Source organism: Acomys minous (assembly GCF_964271855.1).
Source record: "Acomys minous genome assembly, chromosome: 3".
Taxonomy (NCBI): Eukaryota; Metazoa; Chordata; class Mammalia; order Rodentia; family Muridae; genus Acomys; species Acomys minous.
Genome location: NC_140485.1, coordinates 147,727,791 through 147,752,829, shown reverse-complemented (window position 1 = coordinate 147,752,829; position 25,039 = coordinate 147,727,791). Strand labels below are relative to the sequence as shown.

The 25,039-nt window shown below is 39.3% G+C and overlaps 1 protein-coding gene across 3 annotated transcripts in view; it reads left to right on the top strand.

Annotated features, from left to right (window-relative positions):
- The window catches only part of LOC311593606 (coiled-coil domain-containing protein 7-like), a 53,121-nt gene extending 31,698 nt beyond the window's left edge, over nt 1-21,423 (top strand). The window contains exons 11-18 of one of the 3 annotated variants that reach the window (XM_084774951.1): nt 2,815-2,845; nt 3,213-3,302; nt 5,255-5,319; nt 8,710-8,764; nt 10,694-10,759; nt 14,564-14,761; nt 18,319-18,341; nt 21,292-21,423. In XM_084774951.1, the coding sequence (XP_084631077.1) occupies nt 2,815-2,845; nt 3,213-3,302; nt 5,255-5,319; nt 8,710-8,764; nt 10,694-10,759; nt 14,564-14,761; nt 18,319-18,341; nt 21,292-21,301 (538 nt within the window). In that variant the 3' untranslated portion in view covers nt 21,302-21,423. Of the gene's footprint in view, nt 1-2,814; nt 2,846-3,212; nt 3,303-5,254; nt 5,320-8,709; nt 8,765-10,693; nt 10,760-14,563; nt 14,762-18,318; nt 18,357-21,291 lie in introns of all 3 variants that reach the window. The other 2 variants (XM_084774950.1, XM_084774949.1) reach the window with 2 other exon arrangements.
- Nucleotides 21,424-25,039: the final 3,616 nt, after the last annotated feature.

Genomic DNA, 25,039 nt, shown 5'->3' with positions numbered 1-25,039 from the left:
TCCAATTTAAGTGAGTTTATGCCATGTGTATATTTCTGCTTCTGGGTTAACTCACTTGAGATGATTATTTCTAGTTCCATCCATTTGCCTGCAAATTTCAGAATTTCCTTGTTTTTAATAGCTGAGTAGTATTCTATAGTATAAATGTACCACAATTTCTTTATCTATTCTTCAACTGAGGGATATCTAGGTTGTTTTCAGGATCTGGCTATTACAAATAAGGTTGCTATGATAGCATCTTCAACACATGGTGCTGGTCTAACTGGATGTCTACATGTAGAAAGATGCAAGTAGATCCATATTCATCAGCAAAACTCAAGTCCAAGTCGATTAAAGAGCTCAACACAAAACCAGGGACAATCTGTTAGAAGAAAAAGTGGGGAAGAGCCTGGAACTCTTTTGCACAGGAGACAACTTCCTGAACAGAACTCCAACAGGCCAGGCTCTAAGGTCAACAATTAATAAATGGGACCTCATGAGGCTGAGAAGTTTCTGTGAGGCAGAAGACACTGTCAACAGAACAAAGCGACAGCCTACAGACTGGGAAAAAATCCTCGCCAACCCTGCATCTGACAAAGGGCTTCTTATATTTTTATGAGCAAGACTTTCCTTAGCTAGGGGACCTTCTCTATAATTTTGTTGAAGAACTGGCCTATGTCATTGATTTGTGTTGTAGGTAGTTTTTCCTCCGGCCCTTGGTTCCTGGAAAAATGACTCATGAGACTCAAGGTAATTATTTCCAAATACCCAGGCCATATAGCTAGGCTCTTCTCTAACTAGCTCATAACTTAAATAACCCATTATACTAACCTACATTCTGCCATGTGGCTGATTACCTGAGCTCAGGCACCACGCATCTATCTTCCTCACATCTTGCTGGCTGAGTCTAGCATGCCTGATGCTACCGCAGATTCCTTTCTCTTCCTGGATGTTCCACATCCTATTTTCTGCCTAAGCTATATAGGCCATCAGATTTATTATTGACAGGTGCTGCATTCATACAATACACAACATATTCTTTCTATCAATTTGAGAGTCTTTTCCCTCATCTATAACCATATTTTGAAGATCACATTTGTTTGTTTGTTTTTTATGGTGTCCAACATCTCCTGTGTGTTCCTTTCCAGATTCTTGTTTGTTTGTTTAATTTCTCATGTTTCTTGCTTATTTGCTCTAGATCTTATCCTTGGGACCTGATATTCCGTCTTCTACTTGATTCATTCTACTTGTAAGGCTTTCCCCTGGGCTTTTAGGGTTTTCAGTTCAATCTTCATTTCAGCTTATGTCCTCATTGGGGTTTCTATGTCCTGATTAAATTATGTTCTCCAGACTTGAATTGTTTTCATCATTCCTAGCAGCATAATTTGTGTGTTTCCTTGAGCATCGCTCAGGCATTCATTCTCCTTAAAGTGTTTCTCTTTGGTTTCACTGAACTGTTTCCTTGTGTCTTCTTTAAACCCTTAAATTCTTTGAAAAGGCTTATGATTGTTCTTTTAATTTCTGTATCCTGACATTTATCTAGAACAGTGGTTATCAACCTTTCTGATGCTGTGACCCTTTAATACAGTTCCTCATGTTGTGGTGACTCCCACCCATAAGATTATTTTTGTTGCTACTTCTTAACTGTAATTTTTCTACTGCTATGGATCATAATGTAAATATTTATGGTTTTTGATAGTCTTAGGTGACTTTAATAAAAGGATCATTTAGCCCTCAAAAAGGTCATGACCCATAAGTTGAGAACCCTTGATCTATAATATTCTCATTAGCAAGAATTTCTACAGGATTGGCAGAGGTTTTTGTTAGTTTGCTTTGTTTTTCAAGACAGGGTCTCTCTGAGTGCTGCAATTAAGGGTGGGTACCACCACAGCCTGGTGAACTTGCAGAGTTTTTTTTTTAAATACTAACTTGATCTTTGAAATTTTGGGGTATTCCTGTGGCAAGATCTAGGCATATGGAGTTGTTTATTAGCTTTGTTGGAGTTGTAGCAGTGTTGGAGAGAAGATGTGAGAGTGGATTGAGTCTAGAGAATGGAAACAGCTTGGATGCAATGAAGTCAGGTGAATGAAAGACATTAGGCTGGTATAAAGGATGTGTTTCCTGTTAGAATCTGGAAGTATGGAAATATATCAGTCTGAGCGGAAACTTTGGATGTGCTGTGCATGGCAAATAGGTAGGGAGGAGACTGGCCCAAGCCTAGAGCTCCTCTGCCATGAAGGCTGGGAAAGCAAGACTAAGCTGATGCACTGATTGTGGAACCCAGGCTAAATCTGTTAGATTACAGAAAAGATATGGATAAAGATATCAGAGGTGCTTAGCAGGCTAGAGTGTTGAGGATTATGTAGAAGGTTAGGCTATGTCCTGGCAGACATCTAGATTTTAACTACAGCACAGGGGGTAATATTCAGACAAGGCTGGGATGTGGCATATGGGACCCTGCAGAAGCCTAGAGGTCACTTCTGCAAGTTAGGGTGGCCAGACTGGGCCAGGGTGCTGGCTGTGGGATCCAGGGTAGATCCAGTGGGATGTGGAAAAACAGCTATTGGGTAGGGAGAATGCTCATCAGGCTAGACCCTGGAAGAGGACATAGCAAGTCTAGGTATGGTGAGGTGTGGGAAAAGAAGATCAAAGGGTCCTGTTGGTGGATACATGTAGAGAGAATCCTAGTAGGAGTCTAGATGTTGGCTACAGAAAGAACAGGGGAGGCTGTGAGACTAGGCAGGGGGACATGTTAAAAAATCTTTAGAAAGAAAATGAAAATTTAAAATATGCATATATTTAATATAGTGTAATAACTTATGGTTTGTTTTTCAGAGCTTTAAATGATCAGAGTATAACTGAGACGGTAAGTATAACATTCCTAATCTGATATTGTACATTGTCTTTGAATTTTGGAGAAACTCCAGAGATGGCCATTTTCTTTCATTGTAACTAGAGATGAGCATTCACTCAGTTCACCCGGCTTGTGAACTAGAAGTAATTGCATGTTATTTTTACTTTATAGACACCATGGACATTAAGAAACACTTCTGAAATACTAAGCTGGAATCTCCAGCTTACCTAGATATGTCAATCCCAGTGGTAGCTCAGAAGTTAATGCCAGTGGCTCATTCTTTTTCTTGCTTAAGTGAAGTTAGTCTTAAATGAATAACTAAGTATTAACCATTACTGAGATGCTTGGTTTTAATTGAAATTATTACATTTTTCTTTAGAGATATAAACAGATGGAAGCTGATTTTCAAGTGTTAATATTGGAGAAAAACCTGCTGGAAAATGAAATACGAAAATTGAAAAATGCAGAGGTTGGTAATACAAGTGATGAAAATGCCATATAGTACCCAGTAAGGCCTAGTATCATACAGATAGGAATCTACATGGCATTTATTTGTTTTATGACACATTTCTAATAGTAATAATTTGTAGAACCTCTGAATTTAAAGCCTAAATTAGTGTTCTAAATGTCTATGTTAATTACCTGCACTAAGCGATGCACCAACCAAGGGCAATGCACACAGAGAACCTAGACCCGCTGCTCAGATACAGTGGATGGACAGCTCGTTCTCCATGGTGGGCGGGGTTACAGTGGATGGACAGCTCATTCTCCATGGTGGGCGGGGTTACAGTGGATGGACAGCTTGTTCTCCTTGGTGGGCAGCGTGGGCACTGCCTCTGATGTGAACTCTGGTGCCTGCAACCTGATCACTTCCCCTGACAGGGAGGCCCTGTGAGCACACAGAGGCAGAGAATGCAGGATATCCTGTTGAGACCTGATAGGCTGTGGTCAGATGGCGGGTGTAGAGCTCCCCACACCCCCATCAGAGGTCTAGGGGAGGGGAATAGCTCGGAAGAGGGAGGGAGGGTGGGTGCCGGAAGATATGAGTGAGGGGATAACAATTGGGATGTAATGTTAATTACTTATAATAAATTTAAAAACATGTGTTCAGTAATGATATGATGGTTTTAGATGCAAATTTATTCCAACTATGTTGCACACTTTGAATTTCACTCCTCTCTGTGTGTCATTTTATTGGAACAAACACAAGTTGAATGCAGCTTTGGCAGAATCTTATTTAGGGTTTTACTGCTGTAATGAGACACCATGATCGCAGCAATTCTTATAAATAAAAACATTTATTTGGGGCTGGCTCACATTTTCAGAGGTTTAATTTATCATCATCATGGTGGTAATTGTGGCAGCATACAGACAGACATGGTGCTGGAGAGGAGCTGAGAGTTCTACATCTAACCCCAGGCAGCAGAAGGTGACTGTGTGCCACACTGGGCATGGCTTGAGCATGAAACCTCAAAGCCCACTCCCACAGTGACACACTTCCTCCAACAAGGCCACACCTCCTAATAGTGCCACCACTATGAGCCAAGCATTCAAACACATGAGTCCATGAGGGCCATTCCTATCGAAACCATCACAACCAGCTCAATGAGTCTCAACAAACAATCTCATACAAGTCACAAGTAGTTTCAGATAAACCTGTTTTCACTTCAGGTTCAACCTCTACACAGGGGTTTTCAGGTTTCTCTCAAGACAAAGGGCTGTATCTTTTCAATACACTTCTGTATTCTGTCTGAGTCATTCACTTTAGTTTTTAAAAGTGTCACTGAATGGAATTTTTGTATGATGTCATCCTAACATATTTCCCCATGTGCTACTGACTCTACTGTGTGGCACAAGGAGGTGCCTTTCACACCATAGCAGGACTGTAAAACTGTGTGAGGAAATTAATTATTTCAGTGTATGAAATTACTCTGTACATATGTATGTATACAGAGGATGGAGAGAGATCATTAGTGAGGGTGCTTTCTGCACAAGCACAAGCTGCTGAACATGGACCCCCAGAATCTACATTAAAAAACTGGTGCAGTGGTGCACCTGTATCCCCAGCACTGGGGAGCAGTGATGGCCAGATCCCAGGAGCTTGCTGGCCAGCCAGTCTAGTTAAAATGGCGAAACCCACGTTAAATGAGAGACTCAGTCTTAAAAATGAAGATGAAGAGCAATAGAGGAAAACCTCTGACCTCTACACTTGCATGTATATGCAAGTGCCCCCTTCCCCCTTTAAAGTACAAATAGAAATAGCACAGGCAAGTCAGTAGTTTTTCTTTGTTTCTGTTCAGATAATTTTCCCCTGAAGCAGTAGAGTTATTCCCAGGGTAAAGGGGAAATCTCAACAGCATATATTACCATGCATCTTTTATAACTTATGCTACCCTTATTTTAACTTGTTCAAAATTGTAGAAATCAAAGCTTCCAAGCAAGAAACCCACAAAATCAGAAAAGAAAAAAGATAAAGATTCAGAAAGGTAAGGCATAAAGATCTATGATCTTTTCCTTCCTAAGGTGGCAAAAAATGTACCTAGTCACAGTTTTAAAAAATAAAATTAACAGCCAGGCATGGTGGCACACGCCTTTAATCCCAGCACTCGGGAGGCAGAGGCAGGTGGATTGCTGTGAGTTCGAGGCCAGCCTGGTCTACAAAGTGAGTTCAGGATAGCCAAAGCTACACAGAGAAACCCTGTCTCAAAAAACAAAACAAAAAAATTATAAATAAATAAAAAATAAAATTAACAAATATATAGGTTTATAATAAGGATATGACTGGGAAAAGACAAAAAGGAAATGACAAGGAGCCGTTACAAAATGATAGGTGGAGAGTGACGCAGAAGAGGTTAGAGGTTAGAAAAGCAAAATGAAATATTTAAACAAAGTTCAAAGTTTGAGAAGAGTTATTCATTTGTTCATCACTTAAGCCAAATGGGTCTAATGGCTATTTTAATGGATGAGGGGCTGTGGAGGTGGCTCAGCATGTAAAAGTCCTTGCTGTATGTGGAAGGAGGTCTCCCTCAGTCACAGTCATAGGGGAGGGGAATTGGGTGAAAGTGGGAGGGAGGGAGGAATGGGAGGATAGAAGGGATGGAATAACAATTGAGATGTAATATGAATGAATTAATAAATAAATAAATTTTTAAAAAGTCCTTGCTGTATAAGTCTGAGAACCTGAGTTTGGTCCCTGGAACCATATAAAAGACAAACACAGTGTTGTTCCTGTCTGTAATCCCAATGCTCTTATGGCACAGATAGGAGACAGGAACAGGTCATGTATGCAGTACAGTGAAAGGAACAAGAGAGCTTGCCTCAAACACAAGATAAAAGCAAAGAACTGACTCTTTTGAAATAAAAGATACTATTACATTTTTAAAATATTATATGAGGTTTACTAAATGAGCATGAGGAGAGAAGTAAAGAGGGGATGGGTACGAGAGAGAGAGAGAGAGAGAGAGAGAGAGAGAGAGAGAGAGAGAGAGGAAGTAAGGAGATAAGAGGGTAGAGAGGTGAGGCAGGTCTGTCCTTTTATATACTGGGCAGGGCCACACCCTCATGGCAAGTAGGTAATGACATCACAGGTAGGCAGACTGAAGCAGAATTCTAACATTCCTCCCTTTTCTTATAATTAAAAAATGAGAAACATTGGAATGTTCTTATATAAGGTAAGTTGAAATATATAAATGTAGGTAAGGGAGAAAAGAGAGAGAGAGAAGCAACAGCAACAAAATGTGCAGATGATATGGTGAAGAGGAAGGAAAAGTTGTGTCCTGAAAGTTCAGGGTGGAGGGTGTGGTATGTCAGCGTGTCCTGCAGCAGACAGGGACCGAGGGGTGCTGGGGGAACTTGGAGCTGTTTGTCTGGAGCACACCGTTTCAACCTTTTGTAAGTGGATAAGGCGTAAAGTTATCATCTTAACTACTTCCTACTGACAGTAGGGCGGTGACAGGAGGTTGAAAGGCTGAAATGTTGGCCAGGTTCCAGAAGAACAGGCTGTTGTATTTGCTGTCTAGGGTCTAAGAATATCTGCGGCTGGGAGGAGCAATGTAGATCCAGCTGACATGGTCTGTGAGGTTGGACTGGAGCAGCTGTGGGTAGCTGCTTTGACGATGTAGGAAGTCTGTCAGGATGCTGGGACATATATATGGGCAGAAGACAAAGTTAGTAGGTTAGGGAGAAAATTTCCTTCAGGTGTACATTTGAAAGTCTTGGGAAAGCAAAGAGAAAAGGCTGGAAAATAAGAGAGAGACAATGCTGACAATGCTTGAAAATTTTGGGAGCACAAAGAAGAGTTTGAACGTGGGGGACTTCCTTCCATTTTACCCTAGGTGTTTACACGAAACTCTTGGGAGAGCAGAGGAAAGGTTTGGATATAAGGAGCTCCTTCCCGTTTTACCCAGTTGTTGGCAATAGTCAAAAAGCTTTAGTTTTGGATCTGTCCAAGTTTGGTTGTAGAGGCATGTAAGTTTAGCAGCCCTTAACGGGGCCGTAGGGATTTGAAATTCTCCAGAAGGCATCCCAGAGGTGTTCTAGGAGGAACAGACATCTGAACATTTTCCATGGGAAGGTGAAGCCAGTAATCTTTTATGGCATCCCCCAAAACGGATAGTGACTCAAAAAGACAGACGGTAGCTCATCAGCACTGACCAGCGGCCAAAGGAGCACAGCTTGCCAGATGAGCTGGATTGTCGGCGGTGGTGGCAGCGGCGGGAAAGAAGCTACATCTGACTGCTTACCAGATGGGAACGGTCCTAGTCGTAGGTCAGCGAAGAAGACTAGCCTCAGTCCTGAAAAAGCAGGCGTCGGCCATGTGGTTGTCCTTAAAGATAGCCACGTGATTGACTTTAAGGATGGCATGGAGCAACCCCTGAGACCTGCCAGGGGGTAGGGTGTGTGTGTGTGTGTGTGTGTGTGTGTGTGTGTGTGTGTGTGTGTGTGTGTGTGTGTGTACCTGCATGAGGCTGGTGGAATGCAGCCAGCCCAATAATCTGCGCCACTGAGAGTGTCAGGTCAGGGGGCCTCGGGACCCGCTGGGGGCTCAGCACTTGACCCTAGGTGGTATTGGCCTCTCTGGGAATTAAGGCAGCAGCTGTACACGTGCATCCTGCAGTGCTTGGTAACCCAGCCCGAGCAAGGGAAGAGCTGTGCACGGTATCCCCAGAGAAAGGAAGGGTAGGGGGTTGAGATTTCCAGGTAGTTTATCTAGCTTTGGATTGAACAGTGAACACAGGGAGAGCCAGTTTTAGAATGTAGAGCAGAAATTTATCTCAGCTTAGAATTGTGGTCTCAGTAGCAGTTTTGACAATCTGGTTGGGAAGACTTCCTCACAGGTGGCTCTGGGTAAGCACAGCTAGGTGGCTGTGGCAGTGGGAAGTGGGAGAACAGTACTTAGAGAAAGGAATTTGGCCCTTTGGATTTTGTATCTCAGGTTTCAGGCACCAACTTTATAATTAATAATAAAAATAAGATAATAAGAGATAATAAGAAACCAAGGCAACAGATGTTGGAATATATGAGGCACCAATTTTGTATTTAATAATAAGAAATAAGACAATGAGATAATAAGATATCAGGCAGTGGACATTATATGAGGTTTATTAAATGAGCATGAGGAGAGAAGGAAAGGGGGGAAGGGTACCCCAGAAAGAGAGAGAGAGAGAGAAAGGCAGAGACAGAGACAGAGAAAGGGAGTAAGGAGGTAAGAGGGTCGATACTATTACTTTGTAAAAAATATTTATTTTATGTATATAAATGCTCTACCTACATACACACCTGCATGCCAGAAGAGGTCTAAATTCCTTGGAAAAACAAAGACATTATGTGTTTTCAAATATCATGATTTTAAAAAAAGAAACTATTCTTAATTACAGGAAGATATCTCCCAGTCAGGAACCTAAAACAGATGAAGAACTGCTTCAAATCCAAGTAAGATATTTCTGTAATAATTCACACAAAATTATTTTCTGCCTGTCACTTCTGACTTGCCTCACAGGGGCTTCATTTTGATGGCTCACATGTCCTTTTGGAACTCTACTCTGCTGAGGTGGCTGGGTCCCATCAGCAACCTGATTATAATTCTGGCTCTTTGCCATGCATTTTTTTCCCCCAGTTTCTAGGTCCTACTGGTTGGTTATTAGAGGTTTGCTTTTTGTCTTCTTTGTTACTTTGGTTTTGTTTAAGTAGATATTGTTTCCTCTCAGACTTCAATAAGAAGAATATTATAGATTTCTAATGTTTTCATACAACACTTGCTTTATTAAAGAAAATTTATAAGCATTTCATACTTCAAAGAAGATTTTGTATTCTTATTTGACTTCGGTGTTTCTGGTGAGATACAGCTTTCAAATTGTTTATTTCCCGTGAGATATTTGGGTATTTTCTTTTTTCTTTTCTCTTTTTTATGGCTTTTCAACAGTTTGGTTTAGTGTCATGGGTACATGACTGTTCTTTTTTAAATTAATCGTAATTTGACTAGTATTAATATACTGTTTGGGTATGCATAGCATCTTGACTATGTAATGTTTGCCAAGGTTTCAAATATACTTCTGCCACTTTCTGTACCTATAGGGAAATGCAGTTAGATAGCAGAAATCTGGTGTCATTCTACATTTCCTTGTATGTCTGTAAAAAGTTTATTTCTATATTTACATATTTTACAGTAATAGGTCTACGTGGTTTCAGCTTTTCATTATCCTAACTCACTTGTTTTTCTATCCACACATTCATTTTTTAAACCATGATATAATTGTTAATACTACAGTTGTTGACATTTGGTCATCTATTATGGTTTCTGTTTGATGAGATATGTGTCAATTCACTCATAGACATATGAGTGTCACGATGGCTGCTTTAAAAATGTTCTTTACTAATTTTAAAGTCAGTGGTGTCTTGGGATCTCTTTTTTGGTTTCTTTTGTCTTAATAGTAAATCCATTTTCAGTTTTTTCTAATTGTTTGATGGATATTGATAGTGATGTGGTGTTAAAACTCTGGCATCTACTATGTCCTTTTGATGACGAGTGAGTGGAAACTATGTCTCTATCAAGACACTTATTTTAATTCTTTTAGTTTTTGCAAGGTTGTTTTGAGTCTTATTTTGTGTACGTAGTTTAGAAATTAGAGGGAGATTTAGACAGATTTTATACAAAATTATTGGGCTATTGTCTTCAGTTTCCTTCTTTGTGTGACTTCACTGAGTCTTTCCATGGTTAGGATTGCCTCAAACATTGCCTTTGCTTATCCATTGTAAGACAGTGGCTTCCTGTAAGCTTTGGAGTGCCTCATATGACTTAAGTAACTTTACTCCCAAACTGAAAGCCATGAAATCAGAAATCCTACCTAGGCCATCTGTTCATTTGTGGGTCATTTACCCTTGTTGCACATCAGTGTTAGTGATTCTGCTTCATGTGGTGTGCAGGTTAGATGTGGCACATATTGCCCCCAATCTTGATATAACATACAAAAAACATGCATGGGGCCTTAGGTATGGTACTCAAACCATCATCCACTGTGTGTTTCCAGAATGTGTAACTTATTCATTTCTCCTAAAGCCTGAACTGTTTCTGATGCTAAAATTAGAGATCCTTCTTAAATATTTCAGACCTAAAGAAAATGAGAAATGAAATGTTTCATTCATAATAATTCTAAATTACAAGATTCATGGTAATTTTGTGCATGGGAAATCAATAGGAAGCTATAGCTTCAAGGGGTACCCACCACTACATAGGAGAACTTTGCAGGTAGATGTGTTTAGATCACCATATTGGCAATCTGTGTGTTGGAGACATGTAATAATCACAAAAATTAAATCTGAAAAGTACTTGAATGAATATTTTTCTCTCTTTTTACCTCCTAGAAAGAAGAAGAAGAGCTGAAGATGGAGAAGAAAGCCCTTCAGAAACAATTGAAATGGGCTTTAGAGGTGAGGGTTGCACCGCTAAACAGAAAAAGCTAAGAGAATGCCTAGAGGAAATTTCTAAATGAATGCTTTGATTTTATAAACTGAGTGTGTGTCTGTATGCATAGATACGTATATATACACACATACAGCACTACACATAATACATTGCTGCACATGGTCATTTATGCCTGCAAATATATTAATAGACCATAATGTTCATTCATATCTAAAACAGCAATCCAGAAAGAAAATGAATCTTTCTTCATGAAGAAAGCAATCTCTTTTAAACTGCTGATACACAATTTATTTGAAGGTAAAATACTACTCCTCTGAGATGGCCCAGTGGTTAAGGGTGCTGTCTCTCACTACACTGCTTGCCTTTAGATCCCTTTCCTCTAATTGGAATGCTTTGTCTAGCCTTGAGGAGGAGATATGCCTAGTTTCATTGCAACTTGATATGCCAAGGCTGGTTGATATCCATGGGTGGTCTCCCTGTTCGGAGGTGAAAAGGAGGAGGAGTGGACGTGACGGAGGATAGGAGGGAGGGCAAGCTGAGATTGGGATGTAAAATAAATAAATAAACACACACACACACACACACACACACACACGAGTGCATACTGCTCTTGTACTACCTACTGGACTCCACAGGCAACTGCACACAAATGTGCACACACCCACACTCAGATGATCATACACATGAGTAAGAAAGGAAGGAAGGAAAGACTGACTCTTGCCACTCCAATTAAGTTTAATAAAATGAGTACATTTTCTCTTTCTGCTTTTTCTCAAATTCTAGCCAAACAAAAATTGAAATGAGATATAAACATTTCATAAATGGACACACAATGTATAAGTATTTATATTCTGTATGATGTTTTATTTTAAAATATAAGAAAATCCATTTGTTACATAATTTAAAGAGTAGCTAATAACAAAGAGACTGGATTTTAGAATAAAATAGTAATTAAGGAAGTGACAGATTTCCCCCAAGATATTTATCAATTACCTCATTCAGAAAATGTAACGCAAAAAATTAGAATGATTTAGGGTAACATTGAACAGAAGCACAGGTAATATTTCATGAATGGTCATAGATGAAGAGTGAAGAAACATACATTTTCCAATCTGAAAGTTCCATATTATCAGTATTTTAATTTACCATATTTATGAGATTAATACAGAAGCATAAAGAAATCAGCTCATGGATGAAAATGCAATTCTTTCTCATACATATATTGTTTGGTTATTTGAGACAGGGTCTCTATGTAGCTCTGGATGTCTTAGAACTCACTCTGTAGACCAGTCTGGTATTGAACTCTGCCTTTACCTCCCAGAGCACTGGGATTAAAGGCCTGCACCAATGCCTTGGGTAGATGCAGTTATTTTTGAGCATAAGAAAACTGCTAGAAGTTGTAAGGGACAAAAACCCAAATTATGAAAAAAAAAAGATGAACAATTAATGAGATGACCCTCATCCAACATGAATGTAAGATTTCAGTGATGAAAGCATTTCCACTTCTAGTGTTGAATGTAAAACAGGTACACATTCAAATTAATATGATAATATAGTACTTAACAATTTTTAGTACTAAAAGTTCTTATAGAAGAATATAATAGTTGCCCAGGGTAAGAATTTAGAGAAAAATGGCTAAATACAGTACTTATTAATTTAAAGTATCAAATTTACAAATAAACATTAACGATAGTATTACTGTCTAGCCACAAGAGTGTCCTTTGTGGGTTGCATGCATCCCAGGATAGCTGTGACTGTGATGACAACATCATGTCAGTATCTTTCCTAATTTGCTTTCCATTGCTGCAATAAAACACTAACCAAAAGCAATCTGGAAAGGAAAAGATTTATTTGGCTTATATGTTCTGATCATTGAGGGAAGTCAGAGCAGACACTCAGGCAGGAGCAGAGGCAGGAGCCACGGATGGAAGCGTCTTACTGTCTTGCATGATGCTTTTGATCAGCTAGCTTCCTTAGCTCACCTACTTAGGGGTGACACCACCTACAGTGGGCTGAGCCCTACTGTATTAATCATTAATCCAGAAAATGTCCCATAGGAATGCCCACAGGCCAATCTGATAGAGGCATTTCCTCAGCTAAGGTTCTTTCTCAGACTCTAGTTTGTGTGAAAATGACAAAAACTAAATATCACACTGTCAAAAAGTCAGACATCCTGCTAAAGCAAACTTTTCTAAGCGTTATTACCCAAAAGCAAAATGTTAATGAATTTGAGTCTACTAAATTTACACCTTTTAGATTGTTTTATTTTATTTACTTTGTGCATATGGGTGTTTTGTCTGTGTGTGTGTCTGAGTGCCGTGTGCATGCAGTGCCCTCAGAGGCCAAAGACGGATGCCAGGTGCCCGGGAGTCAGATTCAGTGGTGAACTACTGTGTGGGTGCTCAGAATTTGAACCTGAGGCCTTTGGAAAGGGACCCAGGGCTCCTAACTACTCAGCCATCTCTCTGGCCTCCCCTAAGTTTACAACTTCCAGGTTGTAAATTGTGACCTGAGTTGTCCTCAGTCTTGTTCTCTGGTTTGTAAGTCTATTGTGAATATTAGTTGCTCTGTGTTGCTCAGGAAGGGGCATGCTCCTGAACTGAAAGCCATAAACACGGGAATCTTGTCTAGGTAAACATATGATATGGACAGTATCAAAATTTTATATGAAGATATTTCATAAACTTCCTTGAAATACACAAGAAACATAAGCCAATTGTGATTCAGAAACATGCTTAATAAAACACAGAAACAAAAGTGTCAATGTCACTGACTATTGAATTTCACTTTAACAATATATATTCTTCTTCTACAATTTTGCTAAAACTTTAGGAACAAAAATAACTAATATTTGTGGATATATGCCAAAATATACAATCTTTCCCATACTTCTATTATATTAGCATGAATTGTTGCTATTTTGGAAGAAAATATACAGTGAAGGTCTTGGGGAAATGTAACTATTTCATTTATCAAGTTCAAATATAGAATTTTATCCTAAAAAAGGTACAGAAATTTTCAATTAAGGAGGAATGATTTTTTTTTTTTTTGGTTTTTTGAGACAAGGTCACTCTGTGTAGCCTTGGCTGTCCTGGACTCACTTTGTAGACCAGGCTGGCCTCAAACTCACATCGATTCGCCTGCCTCTGTCTCCCAAGTGCGCCACCACGCCCGGCTAAGGAGGAATGAATTTTAATAGAAAAAAGTGTGAAATGACCAAAATGCTCACTGGTAAAATAGTTGCAAATTAAATAATGTCATTTTACTAAATATATTCTGTTACCTATTTTTGTGAATATATATTTTATTGTAAGAATATGACACTTTAATGAAAAGACCATATTATATGTTTATAGCATAATATAGTATATGTAAAATTAAAATGTATATCTATAAGAACACATAAATGTTGAATGATTTTCTATGTAATTAGAGGGTTTTTTTTGGCCTGAGTTTTCTTTTTCATATTTTTCTTTGTAGAAGAAATTCTGATACTTGGTGTTGTAAGCACCCCTCATTCAGAGTCTTTCTGGGGTGCCAATCATGGTCTTGAAAATGGCATCTTGGGAAAATACCTGGGTTTTGTTTTAATAAGATAAAAGTAGAAGACCTTTAAAAATTTTTTTGTTCCAACCTACAAATAGCTTTTTATTAATTATGCTAGATTGATTAGATTAATTATACTAGATTGTTTAACTTAACCTCCTCGAATCAGTTAGAGAGAATGTGGGTGTCAGGTTGTGTAGATTCCTGAAGTATGTGCTTTGGTGGGGGAGATGTGACTGAAATCTGACAAACTGCTCTCTCAGAAACAGGAAGCTGAAAGAAAAAAGAATCAACTCAGCAATGTCCTACATCAAGACACGGAGACGTCTAAAGAAGGGAAGAATAAAACAAAGTCAGAAAGGGTTGTCAGTAAACCAAAGGTTACGGGTGAGGATCCCAAACATACCCAGCCAACAGACAGAGTCACGCAGTCAGGTGGACAAAGGCCGACCCGAGACAAGGTAAGGGGAAACTGACCCAACAGTTGGCGTACAGTGCATTTACTTTCATATTCTTTATTACTATATTTGCATAAATTGCTTTTATTTATTTGGAGTTTTGATATGTGGATTTATTGTCATTTTAAATACCATCTTTAAGTTAATTTTGGATGATGATTTAAGCTTTTGTTTGAGAACAGGAAGAAAATAAGGTTTTAAAACTAAAGATATTCTGTTTAAAATGGATAAAATTCAATATAATTACAAAATTATAAGGAAGAATTCTTTTTTTTTTTTTTTTTTTTTTTTTTTTTTTTTTTTTTTTTTTGGTTTTTCGAGACAGGGTTTCTCTATGTAGCCTTGGCCATCCTGGACTCACTTTGTAGACCAGGCTGGCCTCGAACTCACAGCGATCCGCCTGCCTCTGCCTCCCGAGTGCTGGGATTAAAGGCATGCGCCACCACGCCCGGCATAAGGAAGAATTCTAAAGAATATTTTTTGTTTCTGCTGCACTATGGATTCAGAAGCTTTGCTCCCATCTCTGACACTAAAACATTTTCTTGAGCTTTGCTCTGGCTTGCTTGAGTCTCACCCTTTCCCAGGGTCTGAGCTCTTTTTTGACTGGCCTGCAGGTCTTTGTATGTGCTCTCATGACGATGCTCACATCTGTACACTCAAGTGTACCTTCCGCTGTAGCCACACAGACTGCCTCTAGGTCAGTAGAAAATGCTACGTATTCTATCATGTTCAGGCTTTCCTAGTTTGCTCCTTGTGCTGTTTCTCCCTTATTTTCTAAAAATTTTCTAGTTATAGAGAGAGATGTAGAAAGAAAAGTACAATATCAGTTAGTTATCGTTGGCTACATAATAAATTCCCACAGAATTGTGTATGCCCAAACAGCATACACAGTTATCTCAAATTTGTGGGCCTGGATCTAGGTGTGCCTTAGCTGGGTCTCCTGGTTCTGACTATATTTAAAGGTTAGTACAGTCACAGTGTCAGCCTTAGGACCCACACGGACTTGTTAGTGCCACAAGCCTTGGCACTTAAAGATCAGAACCTTCCCTAAGGAAGATAAAGGTATGAATGTATTGTATGCACTATTATGTATATTTAGAAATAATTTCAAAGTTAATACATAAAAATGTTAACTGATTTTTCTCTGTATGGTGAGATTTTATGAAATTTGTTATATTATTTCTAGTTAAAAGCCTTAAATTTTCATTTAAGAAATAAATGGATTTTCTACACTTCCTCTCATTCTTTGATGTTATGGTATTAATTGTCCTGTTTCTAGTATACTCTTCTACTACCGTAGATCTACTAGTTTTTATGTTTTCCTATACAATTAGAGCCTAAAACACCAGCAGTTTAGAGAAATGCATTGGAATTAAAAATTGTCCTTACAGGTGGAATTTTTATAACTTTTAATTTTAATTATAAAACTATTAAACTATTGTTTTTACCAAGTTAGATTAACTCAGCTTTTAAATCAAACTTGAGAGATAATGTATGTACATCCTCCTGGAGGTTGTGAGAGTGCCAGGAAAATATCACAGAAGGCTATCCTTGAAACACTTTCTTCACAGCTTCACAAATTCTGAAAAAGCAGCAACAACGCAAAGGCAAAGTCAGAGAGATGAGAGGCACTGAGACACGCTAGATCTTGGAAGTGACATACGCTCAATCTCACCATAACCCCTGCATTAGAAAAGCTTCATTCTTTAATGCCTTGTTGGTTATGGCAAGACCATACCAAGACATGAGAAGACTCCATCACTGGTATGAATACCAGGCTGAGAGCACGGTCATCTGTTGAGAGGCTGCATGCTGAAAGTAGATTGAATTGAGCACTAAGTTTAATAGTTTGGCTTCCAATCCTCAACAGGAGGAGCCACAAAAAGATTTTAGGTAAAGGTGTAATGTATCAAAATTTATAGTGTTTAAATTAAGTAAGGGGCCAGGATTGCCATTATTTCTGTCAGGAACTGAAAACAATTATCTGGCAATCTGTTAATGGGATATAGTAACACTTTAAAGAGTTAGTGAGTATAAAATGGCAGAGTGTTCACAAACTGCTTATTCATGTTGTGAGCACTGTGTAACACTGTACTGCATGGTTTTGCTGGTGCTTTTTAGCTTGGCCCCAATCTGTAAGTGGCTGTATGAAAACCATTGTGTCATATTAGTGCCCTGCTTGACTCTTACAACAGACACTAAGTGTGAAATAGCTTGATCATACCAGGGCATCCCTGACAGTAAACCAGGGCCAGTCTGTTGGAGAGACTTATCTGCTGTTATAATCATGTGTCCTGGCATATGGAATCTTTGTTTGTTTGCTTGCTTGTAGACAGGGTTTCTCTGTGTAGCCTTGGCTGTCTTGGACTCATTTTGTAGACCACGCTGGCCTTGAATTCTCCGAGATCTGCCTGCCTCCCCAAGCGCTGAGATTAAAGGTGTGGTGGTGCATATAGAGTCTTTACAAGTGGCTTTGGGTACAGCATTCAGCCTCAGCACTTAGGACTGACCTGAGGAACTTTCCACTTGTCACATTTAACTTGAAGGAAACTTAGAGAAGCAAGCTAACAAAGTGTCTAATAAAAAAAAGTAAGTCAGTTCGGTGAATGGTCAGAAGTCTTGCTGCAGGTGAGTAAAGATGTTCATATGAAAGAAGCAAAATTAGGTGATATTCAGGCCTAGAGTAAAACTTAACATCAAATCTATGTTGCAGAAAAATACCCATTACTGTTCAAAGGAATTCATCTATTAATAAAATCCCACTTGTTGGGGCACAGGTTTCAGTTTGATCAGATACCTCAATAAATATTGCAGTATGCATTCTCAATATACATTTAAAATAAAATAAAATAAAATTTAAAAGTACCATTATGTTATTATATTAGCATGATAAACAAATCATATAGTAATAGATACATTTAAAATAAATTTTATCTACTAAAATTACCTTTTAAAAGCTATAGACTTTTAATTAGGAAGTACAGCTCTGGACTGGAGAGCTGGCTCAGTTGTTAAGAGTACTGTCTGCTCTTCCAGAGTTCAATTCCCAGCAACCATCTATAAGATCTGGTGCCCTTTTCTGGCATGCAGGCATATATGCAGATAGAGCACTCATATAAATAAAAATAAATAAACAAATAAATCTTTTTAAAAAATAAAGAAATACAGTTTTAGGGCCAGCTCTTCCATAATCTCTTCCTTTGCCAAATTCGCAGCCTTTGTAGCATATGTGACTTACATGATTGTTATGTAAGGAAACTGTGTTGATGCCGGCATGATGACGCAGGCTCTAACCCCAGCGCTTAAGAGGCAGAGGCGGCTGGGCGTGGTGGCGCAGGCTTTTAATCCCAGCACTCGGGAGGCAGAGGCAGGCGACCTCCTGAATCCGAGGCTTGGTCTGCACAGTGAGCTCCAGGCCACACGATGAGAACTTGTCTCAGCAACACTAAGGCAGGGCAGGGTTAGGAAAAGTATTTTGAACATTTTTTTCTAAGTGACTCAATGTGAACATTGCCTATACATATTTGTTATGTGTAAATTTAATTTTATCTTTATTACAGATCCCAACTGAACAAAGTAAAAGGTTAGTTGGTGAAAGGTAAAACATTTTTTGTTTGTTCTGTCTTTTCATCAGTTTATATACCTACATGTAAAAATAGCAAACTGAATCTTTATTTCATCACGTGTTCTTGTGTTATTACTTTGGACAACTAACTTTAAGTAGAAAATGTTTGGAATTTTCGATTTCAAAAGTTGAAAATTAGGGGCAATCAAAAACTCAAAACTCTGAAATAACTTTAAATTAAGAATCAGATTTAAAGTATGATTAGATTTCTAAAGTGATAAGCTGAATCTTATTTTTAATTTAGGTACCAAAATATATGTGATTATATGCATGGGGATTAAAATTTGCCCTCAGAGGTGGAATTTTTTTAACTTTTATTTTTAACTATAAAGCTGTTAAACTACTGCTTTTATAAAATACTCAACAGGAGGAGCTGTGAAAACCTATAATTTTGAAGAAAGCAATAAATATTAAATGACTTAGATCTATGAGCAACTCAGTAAGGTCTGTCCTTCAGTGTCCTAGCCATTCATATCTTGGTTCATATGGGAACACGAAACTATTTGAGTTGCTTGATTCACCAAAATAAATCTCACAGTTTTTCCTCTCGAGTCTCTTTGATTATTGTGATTATTACCAAGCCTGCTCAGTCAAGGGACAGAGCTCCCGAGGCAGGTGCTTGTGGGGCAGCAGATTATTTCAGAGACTTTAGGCTGTTACTGAATCTAAATAAGCTGCCATTACTTCTGTATTATACAGAGCTTCATACTTAGAATTTTTGCTTTGATTGTCTTGCATGAAATAGGAGAATGCCTGGCAGTGTATGGGTCTATGCTTTATTACCATTTTATATTTTCTAGTTCACAGAACCAGGTCAATTACCAAGTACTGGGGCTCATTTTTAATGTTTGTGTTTTTTTAAAAAAAAATATATCTTTCAAGTGTGTGGTTTTTCTATTTCAGAGAACATTAGACATTACTTTTCCTTTTCCCTTGCTTCTAGGATGTCCCTTTAAATTTTAAATTGCATGGTCAGCATTATAAACATTGTCAAGTCATATGAAAAAGAAATGATAATTAAACTCCTTGTGGGATGCTAATCATCTTTAGAACTGTGTGGAAAGAGAAATAAAGCAGGGTACTGTCATAGTCATGCTCAGATAGTGGTGAGCGCACCACAGTTGTGCGGTTTCTTTAAGGAAACATGGAGTGTAGGCTTTGGAAATACTGGGCTGTCTGCATCTGTCACTTTTAAAAGTTGTGATATTTAGTATTGTCTTAGTTAACTTTGAGTTGCTGTTAATAAATCCATAAACTACCTTGGTAAAACACACCTCAGAAAACAGAGACATTGACTTCAACAAATATATCTCATAGCAGCTCTCTAGCCTCAGTAAAGGCATTAAATCTGAGGCTGGGCATAATGGTCCACACCTTTAATACTAGCTCTCAGAAGCGAGAGGCAAAGGGATTTCTGTGAGTTCGAGGTCAGGCTGGTCAGTATAGGGAGTTCCAAGCCATCCAGGGCTACAGAGTGAGATCCTGTCTCAAATAATTAAATAAATAGATAAATTTTAAAAAGAAAATCTTAGGCCGGGCGTGGTGGTGCACGCCTTTAATCCCAGCACTTGGGAGGCAGAGGCAGGTGGATCACTGTGAGTTCGAGGCCATCCTGGTCTACAAAGCGAGTTCAGGACAGCCAAGGCTACACAGAGAAACCCTGTCTCAAAAAACCAAAAAAAAAAAAAAAAAAAAAAAAAAAAAAAGAAAATCTTAATCTCTTGCTATACACCTTTAAATAATTTCTTAGATGTTACACTCTGATTCAGTTTTATCAGTGAGTCAGATCTAAGACTCATAACAGAGACTAGCCTTTGGAAGAACAGGTGGTGCTCTTAACCACTGAACCATTGAGATGTAACAAGAATAAATTAATAAAAAAGTTAATTAAAAAATGAATGCATGGGAAAATAAATGCTACATAAATAGAAGACAAGTGTGTAAGCTAAATGAAAATTTGTCACAAGATTCAGAGGAGATTGTTATATGACATTAAATGGGTTAGTCAATTCATCACACTAGCTTGAAAATAAAATTAATGTTCCTCTTTACCATGCTCCCTGCTATTGACAAATTCCTTTTATTTTCAAATGTTTCAGATTAACTGTGTTAATATGACTTGGTTTGTTTATCAACAACTTCAAATAGCTGGGCCCTATAGGAGGCATTGTTGCATACCAGCACTATTCAAAATGTTAGCAATGACTGAAAACCTTATTTTTAATAAAATTAGAATAAAATATAAAAAAAAATTAATAGAGACTAGACAGTGAAACAAGAGATCACTGGAGCTGCTAGGTAATATGGAGCATATTATCAGGGAAGAATATATTACATAATTGTCAGAAGATTATTTTAATTCATTTCCATTCAGTTTGTCTTTGTTGTAGAAACTCTCAGTGCCATGCAAAAACTCTGTTGAAGTTCAAGGTGTGTAAAAGGGCAACAAATCCACAGCTTTGTCCTCGCTGCGTGCACAGCAGAGTAAGGTGATGGATGCAGGAGAAGCTGGTGGGGCGTGGCACATCAGAGACGATGACTAGGAAGCATGCTTAGCAAGACTGAGAATTACATGATACTTAGTTTCCAAGGGAATGAGGTTGGTCTCTACTGCTCAATATAATAAAACATGCCTCCATATGTATAGATCATGAGGCCTACGCGCACTTGTTTAGAATCTGCATAAGGAACTCAAGGAAAAGCTCAGAGATGTGTTTTGTTAGGGATCTAAACTAAAGGCAATAGTGAGAAATAAAACAGGAAATAGATCATTTTTGCTTATTATATGCTATAGAATTTCCAATTAACAGCTATATTTTAAATATTTCTAAATATGTTTAAAATTCAAACTTTTAAGCATATGACAAACAATATTATTCACCAACCTTCATTTTGGGTTACTCCTTAGATCCAAATAGAATTTGTGAAATACTTTGGAAGCCCCCGACCTTCCGAGAGTGGATGAGAGCGAAAGGAGATCCCACTTCAGCAGACATAATGGCATTGCTTGCAATAAAGAACATTCTTCTGCAGGTGGCATGATTAGCAGTTTATATTGGTTTAAGGAATGAGTTAGTGACATATCAGACTACAGATTTTAATAGTTTATTGTCTCACATATATGCATTATCAGCTTTTCTAAAATGTTTTACATTGATACTCACATGTTCAAGACATGAAAATGTTAACTATTTCTTGGTGTTTCATTTTTAAGAGTTACACATCCAACCTCCATAATTATGAATATTGTCATGGAAACTTTTGGTCCTAAATACTACATAGGCTTAATATAAATTACAAAATACCAAAAAAGAAAAAATTAATCTATGTTGGTTTTCCTCCATAAATTAATAGCAACTAGGTTTACTTTATTCATTTATCATTCACTCAGGACAGGAGATGGGCAGAAAAACAAAAGAAAACAAACACATACAAGTGATGACTTTAGAATAGAATAGAAAGTGAAAATAATAAAAAAAAAATCTTTTATTTGTTTCATTCCTCAAGACACAGCCTAAGGGAAGAGCCCACAGTGACACAGTGGGAGCAAGCATGGTGGCTGGGCCCGGAACTCAGCCTCAGAGACCCACTTCCTCCCAAACCAGGCACCAACTGTCATAGGGAAGGATAATTTAGATATAATTATGGAAGAAGCTGTTTAAATATGTTTCCCCCAATTTTATCAGGGTACATATTTATAACTGGAATCTTATGTTACCATTATGAACACCAGAGGATACTTCCTAATTCACTCAGTTAACTGTTGCCATTTACACAGGAGCCTATTACTAGTGACCTGCATAAGGTAGGTTTTCTAAAGGAAACCTAAATACACGAAGAAGCAGAGGTGAAAATATTGTCAAAGAAGGTATCATTCTATGGGGAAATGTTCATAAATTGGGCAGCACATCTGGATTCACCATTGAAAGAGTCCCAGAGAGGGACCCCTCTTCAGGTACCATTTAACCAAATGATGGAGGAATTTGAAGAGAGTAGTGAATACTTAATCAGCCACATACAAGGCAGAGCTTCATGGTCAGGGAAGTGGCCTTGTTATGAAAACAAAGATGAAGTGGAGCAGTATATACATGATACCCACTGAGCACCCCTGGGAAATCATCTCTTCCCAGTCATAAGAGAAAGTAAGAGAGCCACCTGTTCCACCTACAGATGAAGAGCTACCTCTGCTGTGTCTTCCCATTGCACTAGAGTCTCATTACCACAAGTCTCTCCATTACCTCTGTCTGTGACCTGGTCTTGAACAGGCTGGTTTCTATAGTATTGATCAACAAACTAGGAAATATCAACCAGCAGATGGGTTAGGTGAGAGTGGGCATCCAGGATCATGCGAACTCTCATATTCCTGGCTAGCCACAGAGGGATGCTTTGGGTGTCTGTTCCTATCTGGAAAAAAAAATTTATTGTATCCCTTGACATATGCTCCGGCCATTCCTCAAATGTCGATGCCGCCCCCAACCAGCAGGAAAGACACCAACATCGGGAACTCTTCTCGCAGCAGTTTTATTCAGGATCCTGGACTACCAGAGTGACCCCGGGAAAAGCTCCCACAGAACCTTTATAGTGTGCCTGTCCTATCAGAGACTGCCACGTTGTCACTCTTGGTTGGTGTGTTTGGATCACGCCACCTCACGCTATACCTTCAGGCATGTGCATAAGGAGCTTGCTCACTGCGCATGCGCAAAAAAGAGGGCGCATTGCGCCAGGGAAGCAGCAGGGGGCGCTGCTATCTGTGGCTCTCCACAGTTCCCCCTTATTCATTACATTTTGAGCAAGTGGCATAGAGAATGCCTGGTAGGTTGTCCCCCCTGCACTGGAGAAATAGACTGACAAGATGGTTGAACACTGGCCATGTAGCCCATCCCCAACTTCTTCTTCTTCAACATCTTCTTCTCCTCCCTCTCTTTATTAGAAAAGGAGGTAGATGGATCCATCATATACAGGAGAGCTTGGGTCCCCAAAGGGAGCGGGCATTAACCAGAGGGGGGAAGCATTGACCTGATCCACCTGGGGCCACATTGGCCTGCCAAGATGTCTTTTTGAGGAGGAGAGGGGGGTCCTGATCTGCTGTCTGTGGGCATCCCCAACATACAGCGAACAAGACAGTTTCTGACATCAACCTCTATGCAATCAGGTTTACTTCTCGGGGGACTCAGAGTCAGACAATAGGGTCCTTCCCCTGCGGTACCTCGTCCTACACCCCTTGCAGGTGCCCATGCCTTACGGCAGGCAATATCTGAGTATATGCCATTCTCACCATGGCAAGGAAGGGGAAACGGAAGCACATTAGTGTCATGGCCTTGGTCCGCCAAGTGCACGGAGGATCTATAACCATCACTGACTACTTCTCTATCATGCCAAGCCACATTTGAGGAGATTGCCCAGCCTCCAGTGCAGCAAATGCTTGTATCATAGAGGCCTGCGTGCGATGTTGGTGGGCGTGCATCCTGCATATGCACCAGAGTGCTAGGCAACTGACAAGGACCAGACACACTGTCAAAGCTCTTATTCCCGCCCATTCCTGCAGATGAGAGAAGGTGTTCTGGAACCACTGCGACAGCCCAGAGACCATGGAGACGTCAGTTCGTGTAGAATTGATGTGCACTAGGGAGAGACGCAGTTCCTGCAGGGGACTATCCAGGCTTCTGCTCCAGTTACCTGCAAGATACTGGGAGAGACTGCTAGACAAGTTAATAATCTGAAAACATAAACTTCCCTTAAGGGGAAAGCCCATATTTTCTGTATCAGGTGCAATCTCTTTTGTTAACAAAACATTGGTGGTGAAGATTCTAGGGAAAATTGCGGTTGTATGTTTTGGAAAACCCGACAAGATTCCCCACCTATACTCAGGCTGTGTCATGGAGCCTGGAATGTTAATAAGGCCTTGCAATGTAGTAGAAATACAGCCAATTAGTAGTCCCACTGTGTCTTTTGGTAGAGGGCCAGTGAAATCAGTGACTACCAACTGAGGCCCCATTTGTGGGCTCAGTACGAGTCTGGTGGTGGAACAGAGGTCAAGGCCTGCGCTCCCTCTAATAGCTCTCTGGGGCGTTCCCATTCTATGGGAGAATGCAGACTCGGCCACCATTCTGGAGCTCTGGTCTCCTCCATTGCCCCATATATTTGAGGGCCCTGAGGACGAGGGCCCCGTGTCCCGTTTTTTGGCCATGCTCCCCTAAATCCTGCTGCTAGTGGTTGACCATTAATGTCTTTTACTGACCGGCATTCATTAGCCCAATGATTTCCTTTCTTGCATTTGGGACAGAGGCCAGGTGTACGTGGAGGAGGATTTTGACTATTCTGATTAATCCCCCTGGGACACTGGCATCTGAAATGTCCTTCTTTGCCACACTTGAAGCAATTTTGAGGACCAGTAATTCCATTTCTATTCCTTCCTTGGGCTGCCTGCATCACGGCTGCAGCCAATCCTACATTTGATAATGGTCCTCCTATCTCTCTGCAGATCTTTAACCACACATCTAAAGATTTATGTTTGTATGGATTTATAGCTTGTCTACACTCCTTGGTACATTGCTCAAAAATAAGTTGTTTTATCAAAGGCATTGCAGTATCTGGGTCGCCGAAGATCTTTCCAGCGGCATCAACTAATCTGGCCACAAAGTCGGCAAATATTTCAT